Source organism: Megascapheus bottae, chromosome 17, assembly GCF_031878675.1.
Source record: "Megascapheus bottae isolate mThoBot1 chromosome 17, mThoBot2.hap1, whole genome shotgun sequence".
Taxonomy (NCBI): domain Eukaryota; kingdom Metazoa; phylum Chordata; class Mammalia; order Rodentia; family Geomyidae; genus Megascapheus; species Megascapheus bottae.
The window spans coordinates 17769068-17786420 of NC_143525.1; the positions used below are offsets into that span (position 1 = coordinate 17769068).

The 17353-nt window shown below is 46.5% G+C and overlaps 2 protein-coding genes across 12 annotated transcripts in view; one reads left to right on the top strand and one right to left on the bottom strand.

The window, feature by feature from the left end:
• Kansl1 (KAT8 regulatory NSL complex subunit 1) overlaps positions 1–3718 on the top strand; it is a 114611-nt gene extending 110893 nt beyond the window's left edge. For all 5 annotated transcript variants that reach the window (XM_090350003.1, XM_090350002.1, XM_090350001.1 and 2 more), the window contains 5 exons: positions 77–198; positions 2124–2181; positions 2376–2488; positions 2968–3220; positions 3432–3718. In XM_090350003.1, coding sequence (XP_090206129.1) covers positions 77–198; positions 2124–2181; positions 2376–2488; positions 2968–3220; positions 3432–3659 — 774 coding nt within the window. In that variant the 3' untranslated portion in view covers positions 3660–3718. The remainder of the gene's footprint in view (positions 1–76; positions 199–2123; positions 2182–2375; positions 2489–2967; positions 3221–3431) is intronic.
• An 8135-nt stretch (positions 3719–11853) lies between these two features.
• Mapt (microtubule associated protein tau) overlaps positions 11854–17353 on the bottom strand; it is a 94404-nt gene continuing 88904 nt past the window's right edge. For all 7 annotated transcript variants that reach the window (XM_090350013.1, XM_090350012.1, XM_090350011.1 and 4 more), the window contains one exon: positions 11854–14970. In XM_090350013.1, the coding sequence (XP_090206139.1) occupies positions 14755–14970 (216 nt within the window). In that variant the 3' untranslated portion in view covers positions 11854–14754. The remainder of the gene's footprint in view (positions 14971–17353) is intronic.

A 17353-nucleotide genomic window follows, 5' to 3' on the forward strand; every position in this document is an offset into this window, starting at 1 on the left:
CCTGGTAAGTGTCTGGTGAGTGATTTGATGTTTGTGGAATTATGTTTTATCCCTAAACTTACCCTTTGTCTTACAGCAGCCAGTAAGGAGGAGAAGGGGAGAGAGCTCATTTGATATTAACAACATTGTCATCCCCATGTCTGTTGCTGCAACAACCCGTGTAGAGAAACTACAGTACAAGGAAATCCTTACTCCCAGGTAGAAACCTTAAGCAATCAGCTCCTTGCCCTCATTTATTTGCCCTTTATTGCCCTGTCTTTCCTTCTCTTCTGATAAAGGTTTATGCCCTATCCATGGTTGTATGTCTTCTCTTTAGAAGATCTTGGTGCCTGTGGCTTATACCTGTAATTCCAGCTACTTAAAAGACTTGAGGTCTGAGGATTTAAGATGCAAAGCCAACACAGGCAGATAAATCCAAGACACAATTCTATCCAATTAGCCAGCAAAAACAAACAGAAGTAGAGGTGTAGCTCAAGTGGTAGAGTGCTAGCCTTGAGTGAAAAGCTAAGGCAGAGTACAGTAACTTGAGTTCAAGCCTCAGTGCTGACACCCCCCAAAAAAGTCTTAAAGCTGTGCATGGTAATACCTATAATTGTACCATTTAGGAGCCTAAGACGGGAGGGTCATGTTAAAGGCTAGCCTAGGCTATCAAAGGAATACTCTTATCTCAAAAATAAAAGAGATGAAGAAAGTCTTACCTGATGGGAGTAAAATTGTTTCTGTGCATATTTCTTTTTCTTATTCCATTACATTATTTCATCAAGCAGACTAAAGGTTATAACCTAAGGCTCTCTGGCCATTGTGGCCTATAAACGTGTGTGATAAAACAAAAACCAATTTTTTTTTTTTTTTTTTTTTTTTTGCCAGCCCTGAGCTTGAGCTCAGGGCCTGAGCACTGTCCTTGGACTTTCTCAAGGCTAGAGCTCTACCACTTGAGCCTCAGCACCACTTCCAGCTTTTTTTCTATGTATGTGGTACCGAGGAATCAAACCTGGGTCTTCAAGTGCATGCTGGGCAAGCACTCAACCACTAGGCCAAACGCCTGGCCCAACAATGTGTTTTTAAATACTGACTTTATTGTCAGTATCAAAGAAGGATTTCACATATAAATCTGTTTGGTTTTTGCTAGCCCTGGAGCTTGAACTCAGGACTGGGACAATGTCCCTTGAGCTGCTTTTGCTCAAGACTAGCACCCTATCACTTGTGCCACAGTGTCACTTCTGGCTTTTTCTGTTTATGTGATACTGAGGAATCAAACCCAGAGCTTCATGCTTCCTAGAGCAAGCTGTCTACCACTAAGCCATATTCCCAACCTCTCACACCTAAATTTTTTTTTATGGATCATGGGACTTGAACTCGGCCTGGGCGCTTTCCCTGAGCTCTTCAGCTCAACCCTAGAGCCAAGCCTCACTTCCCCTTTTTCTAGAGGTTAATTGGAGATAAGAGTCTCAGGTCCTTTTGTGCCCTGGCTAGCTTGAAACCTTGATCCTCAGATCTCAGCCTCCTGAGTAGCTAGGATTATAGGCGTGAGCCACTACACCTGCCTGGCTCACATCTAAATCTTTATTTCCAGCTTTTAATGGCAAGTCAGAAGTTTGAACAATTTTATATTATATGCAATCCCATATAATGTCAGTCAGGTGGTACTGTATGTCCCAGATAAACAAATTCCTTAGCCAGCATGGTAGGGTGAGGTAGTACATACCCATAATCCTAGCATTCGTGAGGCTGAAACATAAAAGTTCTAAGTTCAGGACTGGGAATGTGGCTTTAGTGATAGAGCACTTGCTTAGTATGCATAAAGCCCTGGGCTCAATTCCTCAGTACCACATGAACTGAAAAAGCTAGAAATGGCACTGTCACTCAAGTGGTAGGGTGCTAGCCTTGAGCAAAAGAAGCTCAGGAACAGTGCCCAGGCCCTGAGTTCAAGCCCCAGGACTGGTCTTCTCCCCCCCCCCCAAAAAAAAAATAATTCCAATTTCAAAGCTGGCTTGGGCTGTGTGGCAAAACCTTGCCTTGAATTTAAAAGGGTAAGGCTGAGCACTCATGAGGAATAGACTATCCCAGGCTAGCCTGTCTGCCATTTCATGATTTCTTCTTCTTCTTCTTCTTGGTTTTCATAGCTGGAGGGAAGTTGATCTTCAGTCTCTGAAAGGGAATCCTGATGAGGAAAATGAGGAGGTAATGGTCAACTCATATGGGGTACATATAATCAAGATGCCTCAAGACTTGTGGGTGTAGGGTGCAAGCTCTTTGTATTCCTGGCCTAACCAGAAAGAGCCTGGAATGGGGTGGAACTGGTTCTAGAATTACTCTGCCTGTTCTTAAACTCAGCTTCCTGTGGGAACAGGATCAATGAAGGTATTCTGTTGCAGATTGAAGACCTGTCTGATGCTGCCTTTGCTGCTCTGCATGCCAAATGTGAGGAGATGGAAAGGGCACGATGGCTGTGGACCACGAGTGTGCCACCCCAGCGGCGAGGCAGCAGGTAACAGTCCTGGGGTTTGTGGAAGAAGGGCAGATAGAGAGTTTGAGACTTACCTGTGTTCACAGGACTGCCATTGCCTCCTGGTTGCTCTTTATGCCCAGCCACTGGTAGTAGATGAGACATCAACATAGAAGAGGAGCTATAGTTAAATGTCAGTTCCTTCCTAAGTTGTCTGTGTCCAGTTGTCTTAAATTGTAGACATTGCCTGTGAAACCTGTCTGTCATGTGTCATGATTTAGCCAGAGACTTGAAGGCCTTATAGGTTAAGATAGTGACTAGTTTTGTGATCCTACTTCGGAGAGCCATTTATCCTCAACGGCAGCAGAAACACATAAAATCTATGGTTTCCTGTTTTTGCTTGTTTGACTTTTCAAATTCTGAACCAATTTTCCTAACCCCATGAAATTTACGAGGTATGGTACAAGAGGTTAGCCTCATTGTTTAGTGACGGCTTTCTTTTTGTATTTCTTGGTGTATAGGTCTTATAGGTCATCAGACGGTCGGACCACCCCTCAGCTGGGCAGTGCCAACCCCTCTACCCCACAGCCCGCCTCCCCTGATGTCAGTAGTAGCCACTCTCTATCAGAATTCTCCCATGGTCAGTCCCCTAGAAGCCCCATTAGCCCAGAACTGCACTCTGCACCCCTCACCCCTGTAGCTCGGGACACTTTGAGACACTTAACCAGTGAAGACACCCGTTGTTCCACACCAGAACTGGGGCTGGATGAACAGGTAAGTGGCAAGCAACTACCTTTGCCTTTGCATAGTGTTGGTGAAGTGGGAAGAGGGGGTGGCAAGTTTGGAAAGGTCCTCCTTGGGCTTCCTCTTAAAAATTTTGCATAGACTGGCTGTGGACTCCAGTTAACAAGTTTTATGACAAGGTCTTACAGGCAAGAAATAGGCAGGGCCTGTATCCTCACCAGAGCCACTTGTCTGCCCACAGTCTGTCCAGCCATGGGAGCGGCGGACCTTCCCCCTGGCGTACAGTCCCCAGGCAGAATGTGAGGACCAGCTCGATGCACAGGAACGGGCAGCCCGTTGTACTCGGCGCACCTCAGGCAGCAAGACTGGCCGGGAGATAGAGGTGGCACCCACCTCACCTCCCATTGTCCCCCTCAAGAGTCGGCATCTAGCAACGACAGTCACAGCCCAGCGGCCAACTCACAGATGAGCGGGAAATGAGAATCTAAACAGACTCACTACTATTGGCATTAAAGCTTCAGAAATCTCTGCGTTTGATATTCAAACATCATATGCCAGAAATTTTCACAGTTTTTAGTGAATTTAAGGAACTTAGACCCTCCTTTGGTTTTTTTCCCCCCCTTTTGTTTGTTTTTCTTGTTTTGATTTTTGCTTTGTTTGTTTTCATGTTTTCTTATGACACACCTGAGCACTTCCTCCAGTTGGCAGAAGTTCGGGATAAGACCTTGTAGGCCTGGTCCTGGCACATTCTCTGCACTGTTGAATCACTGGACTTCCCAATGTTAGATGATTATCCTCTCCCTCAAATCTGTGGGTGGGGTGCACTGGCCAAGTAGGCAGCAGTGAAAGGTTCCAGTTGAGCAAAGCCTTAGGAAGGACAGGATAGAGCAAGGACACTTGGAACTCCTACCCCTCCCCTTCCATCCTTGGCTTTGGCTTGGCTCTGGCTGGATCCTCCATGGTCTTCAGTGTTGAAGACGCCCACAGGACCTCTTTGCCATAATTGCCAGCTGTTCTTATGGAGCTCTGGGCTGGCAGAAAGGCTTCCTCTTGTCACCTAGACCTTGACATATTTTCACTTTCATCTACATTTGGCCATCTCTGTCTTGACTCACTGCAGTAACCTGCGACTGCTCAGGTTCCCCATCCTGCCCTTTCCCCTCCCTCCTTTACTGCCCCCACTTGCACACACCTATACACACATACACACACGCACACACATGCACACACATGCACCTACACAAACAGAATCCACTTGGAATGTAGTTAGCACCTATCCTGACCTATGAAGGTGTGGTTAGGACTGCTTAACCACTCCCCACTCCTGTACCTGGAGTGAGGGGAGTGAGTGCCATCTCTCCTGGATCATTTTGTTTTCACTGACTGGTTCACTTGGCTGTTTCCTGCACCTCCTGTTCCCTGTCAGTGTCAGACTTTTCCTTCCCCACTCCTTTTGCCTGTGAAACACTGTCTGGTCCTAGCTGTGGTTTCCATCACTCCCCATCACCCTCCCGTGTAAACCTCGTGCCTGTCTCATGTATAATCTCATCACCAAAAAGTGGGGGAGGGGGGAGGACTTTTTTTTCCTGCCATTTTGTAATCCTATAAAAATAGTAGACAAACTGCTTAAGGTTGGGGTTTTTTCACAATTTTCAACATTAGTGATTTTTTTTTTTGGTTCTGTTGTAAGTTTAAAGATTTGTCATTGTTTCTTTAAACCGTAATAATGCACCATATCCCTATGCATAAAGTGCTTCTTCTATTTATAAGGTTGAAAATTCTGAATAACCCTTTTAGCATTGTAAAAAAAAATTTAAAAAACCTTGTATTTTGTAAATATTTTCTTTTCCTGCTTTGAGCTGTGTAATGGCAGCAAAACATGTAGCTGTCTTTGTTCTATAGAAATGCTTTTCTTCAGAGAAGCTGATCTTTGTTAATGTCTTGATTCTGTTCGCAAAGCACAGACTAGTGCTTTAAAAAAAAAGGAGGAAAAAATGAAAAAATAATAATAAAAAAAGTTACAGAACATTGTGTGTCAGGGCATCTCGTGGCATATTGGGTGATTGCGGCAGTGGTGGCAGTTTTGGAACAAGCTCTGCTAGCTTGGGCTCTTCAGGGCTTTCTGATTTACTTTGAATGTTTAGAATCTCCATTCTGTAGTCATGTGATAATTACCAGAAAGAGTTGGTGGTTTTTGCTAACATCAGGGGTGCTGGAAGGAGAGGGATGACACAGCAGTGTGTGTGTGTGTGTGTGTGTGTACACAGGAGCACATGGGCATGCTGGTCCTGGGGCTTGGTTAGGGCTAACACCCTATCACTTTAGCCACAGCTCCACTTCCAGCTACTTGATAATTTATTGGAGATCAGAATCTCATGGACTCCTCTTCCCAGGAAGGCTTTGAAGCATAGTCCTTGGATCTCAATCTCCTGAGTAGCTAGGATTAAGAGCCACCAGCAAATAGTAACCATCCATTCTTTCTAACTAATTCGTTGCTTCTTGTTTCTTTCTCTAATGAGGCTGGCAGTATACTTTATACCTTTTCTAAATTGCTCTTTAGTGAAGATTTTTCTTTTTTTCCATTGGGCTTTTCTGGAGTTTGGGGTAAATGTGAATGTATAGAATGCATATGATTTTCATGGCCCTTGGGTTTATTATTGGCTTGTCACCCTGAGATCGGCTTCTGAGGGCAATAAAGGCCTGGCTTGATTTCTTTTGTACAAAATGAATGAAGAAGTTGCCACCCTGGCAGTTTCTGTGAGGGCTAGGGCTGTGTCTTGTGCTAGAGACATATCCTGCTATTGCTATCTTAGGTGAGCTGAACTCCAGTCTACAAAAAGGTTCCAGGGAAAGAGGTATGTAAACCTGGAAAGAATCTAGGCCATTTTAATTGACAGCTTTGGTTTTTCTGCATTAGTCTCTGACCTAGTTAATTCCTAGGAACAAAAGATCTCATATACCTTACCCCAAGTTCCTGTGGCTTGAAGGTAGTAGCAAGACCCTTACAGACTGGGTGCAGCCATGGGTACTGCTTGCCTTTTGAGTTGGACAGCATGACATAGTTTGGTTACACTAGAATAAACATTTTTGGTGTACAGTTTTTTTTCAGGTTTTAAAAAATCTTTATTTAACATGTGCATTATAAAAAACATAAGCAAAGAGTGTTACTGCCACAAGCACTTCTGTTGGACATGACTGTTTAGATCTGTGCACGTACCCACCAATCCCTTTTGGGTAACTGATATCTTATGGGATGTCATGCTTTTCCAAACATTATGAATCAATCTTGCTTTTTGTTTTGGGGGGGGGGGGGTCATGAGGCCTCGGCGTTATCCCTGAGCTCTTCAACTCAAGGCTACCCACCCTACCCTTGAGCCAGGTCCCACTTCCCATTTTCTAGAGATTAATTGGAGATAAGAGTCTCAGGTCCTTTTGTGCCCTGGCTGGCTTTGAACCTTGATCCTCAGATCTCAGCCTCCTGAGTAGCTAGGATTATAGGCCTGAGCCACCGTACCTGGCTCAATCTTGCTTTTCTTAGGGTTAAAAAATTTCACCTGTTGCCTTGGCAGAGTTGTAATTTAAATATTGCATTTCCTTTATGCTCAATTTAAAATGAGATGTAAAACAAGACAAACTAAGCAATTTCTAAGCTCATTAGTAGGTTTATAGCATACTATTAAAATATTAGCATGTTTCAATATTAATATGTTTCTACTAAATGCATATCCCTGTGGGTACAACCAGAACCGTATATATCAGTGGCTCTAATTAAAATGTAAATCTGAGCATACCTGGAGGCTTCCTCTTCCACTCTCTGCTGCCATCCTCTAAATAAGTCCTGACTCCATTGCCCAGTGGTGGCACAATCCATCCAAGATGGATCTGCTTATTCTAACAGACACTTAAGTTAGCTAATTCACTAGTTCTCCTTTTTACCATACACTGTCACCCTAAGACATCTGTAAAGATTACATGTTCTGAAATAACTTCCTATACAAGTATAAGTACTTTACCAAACATTGCACATCTCTTTGATGTAGAGATACTGGTAAAGAGCCCTTCCCTCATCTTCTTCTTCCTGTTCATCACTCCAGATACAAACTCTGAGATAAGGACTCCAAATATTAAGTTTACTCCCAAAAGATGGTTTTCCCTAAAAACTAACAAAAGGACATTTACATAGGGATTATTTTCTACTTCTTAGCTTTGGCATTAGGACTTATCTCTTAATTGGCAATATTAACTAAAGTATACATATAGAACAAAGTCTAGGCAAACCGAACCAACAACAGGCACAAGATAGCCTCTTTCCCCACCCCACCTCTGCCACCACCTAGTAAACACCATAGTCTCTAAAGCGTTAACAATTCATGCCCCAAATTCAACCACAAAAAATACTTCAAGGGCATTATGTTAGCCTGCTACTTTTACAAGATTATACACATTTAGACATCTAGTTCTTAAAATGTCTACCAAACATACAAGTAGTGTCAGATACGCCACACATAATTAACAAAAGCTCTAATTTGAAAGTAGGATTCTGGCCTAGAACCCTTCCCATCTCCATCAACCCTGTGGTCAGGATTATTTTCAAACTACTTTTGTCACTGGCAACCTCTAACATCTAGCAAGACTGGATATTATATAATAGGACTTTATATACATACAGTCTATATAGAACAAAATTGAAATGCATAGATGCAAGGCATGATGGGTCAGTCTTGCTTCAGCATAAACTCACTGGTAGAAGGCCCTCAGCACTTCTTCCTGAGCCAGTACAGACACATTACTTACTGCTCAGAAGCAGTTTCACTACTACTACTTTTAACATGCTGTGTGCACTACAAAACATATAGAGGCACTAGGTGTTTCAAATGAGGACTTGTGCACTATAGACACAGTAGTGTTGGATAAAGCACACACATATGATGGCGATTCTGAAATTCTCATGGACTTTTGTGTCTAGGCTGGTTTTGAACCTCAATCCTCAGATACAGCCTCCTGAGTAGCTAGGATTACAGGCATGAGCCACTGCGTTCAGCTATACCTCCATTTTCAAACATGGTATTTCAAGTACACCAAGCACTTCTAGACCTACGACTGGCTGTTTCATACAAACTTGCCTGCTGTGTTTGCAGCAGTGGCCAATTTGGTCCTGGGACAGTCCCTCCTCAATTCCTTCTTTCTGCCTTCAAACCAGTGGACAAGTATAGGCATATGCAATGCCTAGAACTAGTTAAAATTCATATCTATGTGTCATTTACAGAGAAAAGGTTTTCCTGTGAGGTCAGCACTACAGAAAATGTCATACACTGGCAACCTCTTAATATCAAGAGCAAAATGTGCTTTATTTGTCCACTATACCCAGCAAAACCAAATGCACAATACAGAAGAATGGCCTCTGAGGATGTCCAGCTGTGACCACATTAGCATATTACCTTTTGCAGTTGTTCCCTCCACTTCTCCAAGCCAAAGAGTGAGTGCAGGTAGTATCTGCCATTTTGCTCAGAGGTGGTTTCCCTATTTCATTTCCCAGAGACAGCATCTCATGTGAATGTTAGCAAAATGCTATCTAGAAAATGATCTTTTACTATCTCTACATGTAACATATGCTGGGCAGTTCTAAACCTCTAGACAGACTAGATGTTTTCAAGCAAGGACTCAGTTCATCCACTATATACAGAGCAGTCTTCCCATGTAACAAATTCTGATCAAAACAGGAGATGAGCATTCTAGAACCTTTCTGCTAGTGCTCAGATTTTTAGAAGACCTTTTCTAGGAATTTTAACAAAAAGCATACAAAGTTTCAGTCTACTGATTCTTTTTTTTTTTTTTTTTTTTGCCAGTCCTGGGCTTCAGCTCAGGGCCTGAGCACTGTCCTTGGACTTTCTCAAGGTTAGAGCTCTACCACTTGAGCCTCAGCACCACTTCCAGCTTTTTTTTTCTATGTGGTACCGAGGAATCGAACCTGGGTCTTCGCGCCTGCAAGGCAAGCACTCTACCACTAGGCCAAACTCCCGGCCCCTACTGATTCTATTTTTGTCGTACACTTACTAACCTGTCTAACGTCTAGAAATACCAGGTGTAATTACAGCTCTTTTTTTTTTTTTTGGCCAGTTCTGGGCTTGAGTTCAGGGCCCGAGCACTGTCCTTTGACTTTCTCAAGGCTAGAGCTCTACCACTTGAGCCTCAGCACCACTTCCGGCTTTTTTCTATGTATGTGGTACCGAGGAATTGAACCCGAGTTCGTGCATGCTAGGCAAGCACTCTACCACTAGGCCAAACTCCCGGACCCAGTTAGAACTCTTTTGTCTTTTACCTACACTATGTACACATGAAAGTTAAAATGGAACAGTGTGACCCACTACTGTGAGCATGGTGTGGGTCTTTACATTTCTTTCTCCTGGGAAGCAGGGCACCAACATCAGGCCTACAATTCCAAATACCTTTCATAGGGATTTTAACAAAGACATTTTACAAAATGTGCTCTTTTCCTACTCCTACTTTAAAAACCTACACCAGAACATCAAAGGTATTATAAGCACAGTCAGCTCCATCCACAGCTAAGGGAATGATGCACACACATCCATGGCTGCCCCTGGCAAACATCTTCGCGGCCCCCTCCTCTTCCTTCTCCCAGGTCTTCCTTGCCACGCGAAGAGGCCCTCCTGCTCTCACGCCGTCCAAAGCCACTTCCAGAGGACATTTAAATGGGCAAGTGTGACTTCCTGCCTCTGCACCTCTGGAATGCCTGCATGCACGATCCCATCTTTTACAAGATTGGGGGAGAGTTGAGAGCAACTTTCCCAAGTTCCATCCCCAGGACTCTGAGCACCGGAGGGTCACTTCGCCCACCCTTCCTCCGCAGCCAACCGCCACCAGCCTGGGATCGGCCTGGAGTGCCGGATACCTTCCCAAACCACCTGTGGCTTCCGCCCTCTGGCCCTGGAAAGCCTCCGCCATCCTTCTCGACTGGCTCTGCTCCACCCACTGCCACCCAAGGGAGCCCAGAGAGGCCTCCACCAAAGCCCTGGCAAGATGGGGATGCAGGGAGCTTGTGGCCTCTAGTGCCCCTGTGTCTGTGGCACAAAGGCGGTCTGGGGTCCTTGGCTCAGCCTCCAGTCTGGGTCCAGGGAAGCAGGTCCTGTTCCGTGCTAGGCGGGAAGTCCAGTTTTGTTTTTCCTTCGGTGTGTGTGTGTGTGTGTGTGTGTGTGTGTGTGTGTGTGTGTGTGTGTGTGCCAGTGTGCCAGTCTTAACTGCTTGGGTGCTGTTCCTGAACCTCTTTCAAGGCTAGCTGCTAGTTGCTCAACAGTACTGCTCTGCCACTTGAGCCATAGCTCTACTACTGGCTTAGAGATGAGTCTTACAAACTTTCCTGCCTGGGCTGGCTTCAAACTGTGATCCTCTGATCTCAGCTTCCCTCATAGCTAGGATTACAGGTGTAAGCTACCAGGGACCTGGCTCAGATGTAGTGTTTTGTTTGGCTGGTTTGCAGTTCTGGGACTTGAAATCTGAGCCTGGGCACTGTCTCTGAACTTCTTTGTGCTCAAGGCTAGCATTCTCCCACTTCTGGCTTTTTTGAGTAGTTTATTGAGGTCTCACAGACTTCCCTGCCCTGGCTGGCTTTGAACCACAATCCTCAGATCTCAACCTCTTGAGTAGCTAGGGTTATATGTGTGAGCCACAGGAGCCTGGCTTCAGATGCAGTTTTTCAACAGTACTATCATTTACTGTTCTGAAGTTCTCTAAGGGTAGAAAAGAAATTAGGAATTCTCTTTGTCCTTAGAATTCATGTATAGGAGGAGAGACCTTATTTAATCAGAGTAATAACTTTATTTCCAAATTCACTTTTACAGCAACAGTGTAAATTATTTGTTAAAACACACAATACACTATGTAGACATTCACAGACAGGAAGCTAAGCTAAGCTGATTTCATGTCCCTCCCCCTCCCCCCTCAAAATTACCAAAGAAATCTTGGGACTGGCAAGTGCTGGAAATGTCCTGCCCAGCATAGCACATGTACAGATTAAGTCCAAGAGGAGTTAAGACACTGGATCAGTGCCCAGGATAACCCTTTCTGAAACTGGAGAGAAAAGTACTTGAAAGGCTCATGAAGCCATGGACCGGTAGCTGATAACCACCTCTACCCATATCCCCATCTTTTGATTTACTTGGGGAACAAGTGGAGGGGTGTGAAACATTCTCCCAGCTACTAGTAATGCAGACCGAGAGAGCCAGTGGGAAAGGCAGGACACTAAGGTGCCTGTGGCTTAGAGGGAAGAGTGACATGGCCTTGGGGAGGCATAGACTCTTGAGAGGACAGCAGAGCAACCAGGTCTCAAGTCCCGATACAAGCTGGGTGGCTGTACCTGGCTGGGGAGGTGACAGGAACAAGCCGGCTGCCACGCTGCAAGGAGCAGAGCAGCAGACCCCATGACACCCCCTCCCTCCAGCGAAATGGTCAGAATCCTGAAAAGGGTTACCAGGCAGCTGAACTTGGCTGCACTCCAAGACTCCCCCCCCCCCACCCATAAGAACTATCTTACATGATTCCCCCTCCCCCACAGCACAACAAGCAATCGCAAACAGGATGCAGTCTCACTGTTGAAGTCAATTTAAATGGAACTATTAAAGTGAACAGAGCATCTGAAGGATGCCCTATCTAACCATCCAGGGCCATTGGCTCTGGAGTGGGGAAAAATGGAGAGACATGCCCAGCCCCCACGCGGATTGTCCATGACAGTCATAACCCAGCATTCTTTTTCCCTCAGCACTGACCTGATCACCCTAAGCCATGGCCTTTGGGTTGCCCCCAACAGCCCATCCCACAATGGAGAGGGGAGAGCCCTCCTACATACACAGCACAGGGATCACACAAGGAGGAAATGAGGTGCAAGAAACATTAGTCAAAAGGTTCTAAACCATACTTCTTCCTCTCCCCATCAGATCCCTTCAATTTTGAGGCCTGGGCATTTTGGCTGAGACTTGGCAGTGGGGAACCTCACCATGGAAAGTTTCCTTGCAAGGAAAGCTCTGCCTCCATGCTCAGGGCTGTCTTTAACTACCCAAACCAGAGGTTGGCAGACCTGGGCCTGAGACTACTGGATTTCTGCAAAGATGATTTCACTTTCTGTGTAGTTGCAAACAAAGCTTGTGCTAGGTCAGTGTGTGTGGGGGGATGGGGGTGGGGAACGTGAAGGCTTTGGGAACTAGGTGTGTCTCCTGACTGGTCCCTTGTCTCAGCCCAAGCATCTGGAGTCTGTGCCTGCTGGGCAGTCCTGCCCAATCCCTCTAGTGAGGAGGCCTAAGGTGCCACCCTCACCATAACCAAGGAGAGTTTGAAGAGTCCCCCACTGTCATCCCCCTCCCCCACCCCAGGCCCAGGGATGGCTGCCCGCAGGCTCACAGAGCTGCAGCTCATCTGGCTGGCATGTCCTTTCTCTTGTGGTACAGTGATAAGACTCCCTCAGAGCTGCTGTGGGCTTGAGGCTGTGACCAGAGAGGACCATCTTCATGCTGAACACTAACACTAGGCTAGCCACAGACTGCCCTAACAGCTCTTAGGAGGCATCTGGAGGCCAGAGATCAGAGTCAGGCATGAGCTCAGACTTTCTTCACAGCTGAGTCCTCCATGTCAAAATCTGCTGCTGTGCGAGTCCTAGCCAATTTCCAGCAGGGGTGAGAAAGATCCAGAACCCCCCACCCCCACCCAACCAGTGTGGGCTAGAAACCTCTATACACATTTCAAGATACATGCATCCTTTTTTTTTTTTTTTCCACTATCATCACTCTGGTGAAGCCAAATGTAAACAGACAAATTCAACTACAATGCAACAGGGTGTGGACAGAGGGGAAAGGGCCACATCTATGGGGATGTCAGCTGCTCCAGCAGGACAGGCAGCACTGCTTGCTTCCGCTGGGATGGGGGAGGAAGTATTGAGGGCGTGTCCCATAGCTGGGTATGGAGGGTCGACTCTATGCATGTGGATTTGAACAGAAGCAAGCTGGGTGGAAGTCTGGGAAGGAGGGAGGATGGCTCTGCCCTGGAGTCGTGTCTGTTGAGTCCTAGCACTGGTGCTGGCCGCCAGGACACCTGATCTGCTGCTGCTAGCTCAGCACAGGAAGGGAGCCAGCCCAGGAGGAAAAGGCTACCACAACCTCACGCCTAGCCCCAGATCCCCATCTATGATGGGTGGCTGGATGAGAGAGATCCATTGTGAGAGGCACACAGATTGAATAAGGGAACTTAGAACAAGCTGGAGCTCCACGCCTTTGTGCCGCTCAACCCTCACCCCTTAGTGCAGAGAGGGGGCTGCCTGTGTCTCACCAAGGGCCATGACTGGGGTGGAAGAAGCTGGGCACTCAGGACAGTGAGACAGAATGAGAGGTATGGCAGTGAATGGGCTTACAGTGGACACGTGCACAGAGGGACAGCCAAAGTGGCTGTCGTGGCTTCGGGAGGGATGGGAAGCATGGGACCCACCTCCCAGGACCTGCCCCCCTCCCCCTCGATTCTGGACAGCCTGGAGGAGCCAGACGATCCTGGACAGCCTGGAGGAGCCAGAGGCCCAGGCTTGGAAACAGAAAGATAATCCCCTCCAGACGCACAAAGTCCTTACAAAGAGAACTGGTGAGCCCTAAAGTCCCGGTCAGTGACGTGGCCAAAATCGTGGCTGCAGTTTCAACCTTCAGAACTCAGTAAAATGGGGTTTCCACCAAGGTGGAGGAAAGCCCCTCAGCTCAGGCCCCCATCCTGCAAGAAGGGAGAGGTCAACAATCTAGGATGTCGAGTTCAGCCTTCTCCACAGAAGGGATCCTCACTCAGTCTGCCACCTTCCTTCTCCTTCCCACTGTCCCTTTTCCGGGAGACCACTCTCCAGAGGCGGGACAACAGCCCACAGCATGCCTGACCGCCAACAGCACAAAGAGACTGCTGCCGGGACCAAGGCCACACACCTTTCCTGCGACCTTCAGCAGGGCCCAGGGGCCCCTTTCCTTGTCCCCTCTCATCTTCTCCTCCCTGCCCACCCCACTTCAGCCTCTCCCCTGTGCATTCCTCACACTCACACATCCTCTGCCCGTGGCTCCACGAACACACCAAGTTTTTTGTTGTTGTTTTAAATTGTTGCTAATGCAGCTCGTGACACTCCCTGGATGGAGTCGGGGTGGGGGGGGCAGCGGGAGCCCCGGTCCCTCGAAATTCCCCAGAAACAGCTTTTAGAACCTCTCCTTCGCCCTCTAATACTCAGGGGAAAAGAAAAAAAAAGATAAAAAAGAAGGTGCCCAAAGAAGTGTTGGGCATGGCTGTATTTTTACACACTTCTTAAAAAGAAAAATTATTAGCCTATCAATCTATTTGGAAAGATGAAATTTGTTCTTATTCCTATCTCTGATTTTGAAGTCCCGATACCGAGCGACAAAAGCAGGTTAGGTGACACCGGCGGGCGAGCCCTGTGTGGAGCAGCGGGGAGGGCAGAGGGCGAGGGACCAGATCATTCATTTATTTTCCACACTCTCTCACTCTCTCTTCTCTCCATGATTACTGACCGCTGAGGGGTCTGATCACAAACCCTGCTTGGCCAGGGAGGCAGACACTTCATCGGCCAGTGTGGCGAGCTGCGGCGAGTCTACCATGTTGATGCTGCCGGTGGAAGACACGTTGCTGAGATGCCGTGGAGACGTGTCCCCCGACACCACGGGAGACTTGTACACAATCTCTGCTCCATGGTCTGTCTTGGCTTTGGCGTTCTCTCGGAAAGTCAGCTTGTGCGTTTCAATCTGCAAGGAGAAGGGGAGGGGAAGTGCCAGGGAAAAGCTCTGATTATCATTCAAGACAGGGTCTCGATTTGAAACCCAGGCTAGCCTAGACTATAATTCTATTTGTGCTTCTTGGTTACAGGGATGACAGGTAGTGGCCAGCCATTTATTGAAATAAGGGCTTGTAAATTCAAATCCCCAATACCCAATCACTTAGGATTTGAACCATTGCACCTGGCTGGTTTTGTTTGTAATGTGGACTATTTGCGTATAGTTCTTCTCTAGCCTGCCTTACCAAAGGCAATGGCTGTTATTTCTTGTATCCTTCCAAGATATCTCACACGTGTGTGCTGAGTGCATATGATAACAATGCACAAAATGCCAAATGTCTGCGCATGTTTTTCTTTTGGGGGTGTGATGGTACTGGAACTTGGGCCCTCATGTTTGTTAGGCAGGCGCTCTAGCACTTGAGCCACAATCCTTGCTTTTTTTTTTTTTTAAATAAGGTCTCATGTTTTTGCCTGGACCAGCCCTGAGCTATGATCCTCCTACATATACCTCCATGTTGCTGAGAGGTCCTGTGCCACCAGGCCTGGCTGTACTTTGCTTGTCAAGCATAATACTTTCTCTTATGAGTACATGAAGCATCCTGGTGCTTCTTGCTGCTGACTTAATATACTCTGTCACAGCAGATGCATCAAACTGTATCTCCTCCCTGCAGATGGATATTTAAGTGGTTCCAGTCTTTTGCTCTTACATCATTTCACATGTGTCAGTGTGCTGTAGTAAAATTGAGTAAAACTGCTAGATCAAAAGACATACAATGGTGTGTGTGTGTGTGTGTGTGTGTGTGTGTGTGTGTGTGTGTGTGTGTGTATGTGAAAGAGAGAGACAGAGAGAGACAGAAAGATTGAACCCAGGGCCCTGAGCATGCTAAGCATATGCTCTGTACTGAGCTCCACACCAGCCCCACAGATTCTCATCAACCTGCAACAAAACATGTTAAAGATCCCTACAGAAGATGACAGGGCTGCTGGTCTGGAGCACAGCTCAAGGGACAGAACACCTGCCTAGCAAACACAAGGCTGAGTTCAAACCCCGGTACTGTCTCCTCACTCCAACACACACACACACACACAATCAACCGTTGTCTCCAAGCCACTAATGCCAGCCACGAGCCACACATTCCTCCCTTTCATCAGTGGCTGATAGTCTGGAGGTGACAGAAACAGTGGGCAGCACTGGCAGGCGTTAGATATGATGCTATGCAGCCCTTCTCAAAGGGACATAGACATAGCCATGAGTTCCAAAGGATGCTGGGAAATTCCAGGGTAGCCAAGCATTAGCTGAAGGTGTGTATGTAATATTCTTGACTAACTCAAGGACAAAGACACAGGAATTCTCTGCCTTGCTGTGGATCCTAGGCTCTTTGAGCATCTGATGAAGCCAGAAAATGTGTGTGTGCCCACACTCTCACACACATTTAATGCCTTTTCCCCCACACAACCTCAGGGCTCCGAGGACCTCAAGGTCTTGAATGTGGACAGAGAAAACTCAAGACTCCCATTTAAGCTACATAAATGTTCTTTTGGGAGGAGTTAAAAAGAATTTCCCATAGTGTTGTACTTGAAAGGCTGCTTGAGAGAATTATTGAGAGTATATGTTAATAGTTTAACAACAAAAAATCATTGTTTCTTAAGGATAAAACCATAACTGGACACTGGTGGCTCTCAACTGTAATCCTAGTTACACAAGAAACTGTGATCTGAGGATTGTGGTTCCAAGCCAGCTCAGGCATAAAAGTGTCTCTGAGACTTTTTTGTTTGTTTGTTTGTTTGCCTGGGCATGAACTCAGGGCCTGAGCACTGTCCTTGGGCTTTCTCAAGGCTAGAGCTCTACCACTTGAGCCACAGCACCATTTTCAGTTTTTTCTATGTATGTAGTAGCAAGGAATCGAACCCAGGTCTTCATGCATGCTAGGCAAGCACTCTACCACTAGGCCAAACTCCCGGCTCCTGTCTGAGACTCTTATCTCCAATTAACCACTCAAAAACCAGAAATGGAGCTGTGGCTCAAAGTGGTAGAGCCTAGCCTCGAGCACAAAGGCTCAGGGACAGTACCCAGGCTCTGAGTTCAAACCCCATGACCAATGACAACAACAACAACAACAACAAAGAATAAAGCGAGATTCCTGGAATGGCAAAACTCCCCCAAACTGAGCTGTGCTTCACGGCTTGCTAGCAGCACTTGTGTTCTTTGAACTTGGTTAATGGAGGTTTGAATTTGAGGCCACCATGAAGATGAGTTAGGAGCAGAGGATCCAAGAAGCTTGGACCTCGTTGTGGCTCTAACTCGAGTTCTTTAAAGACCACCAGGCTAAGAATCTGCAGATCTTGCCCACATC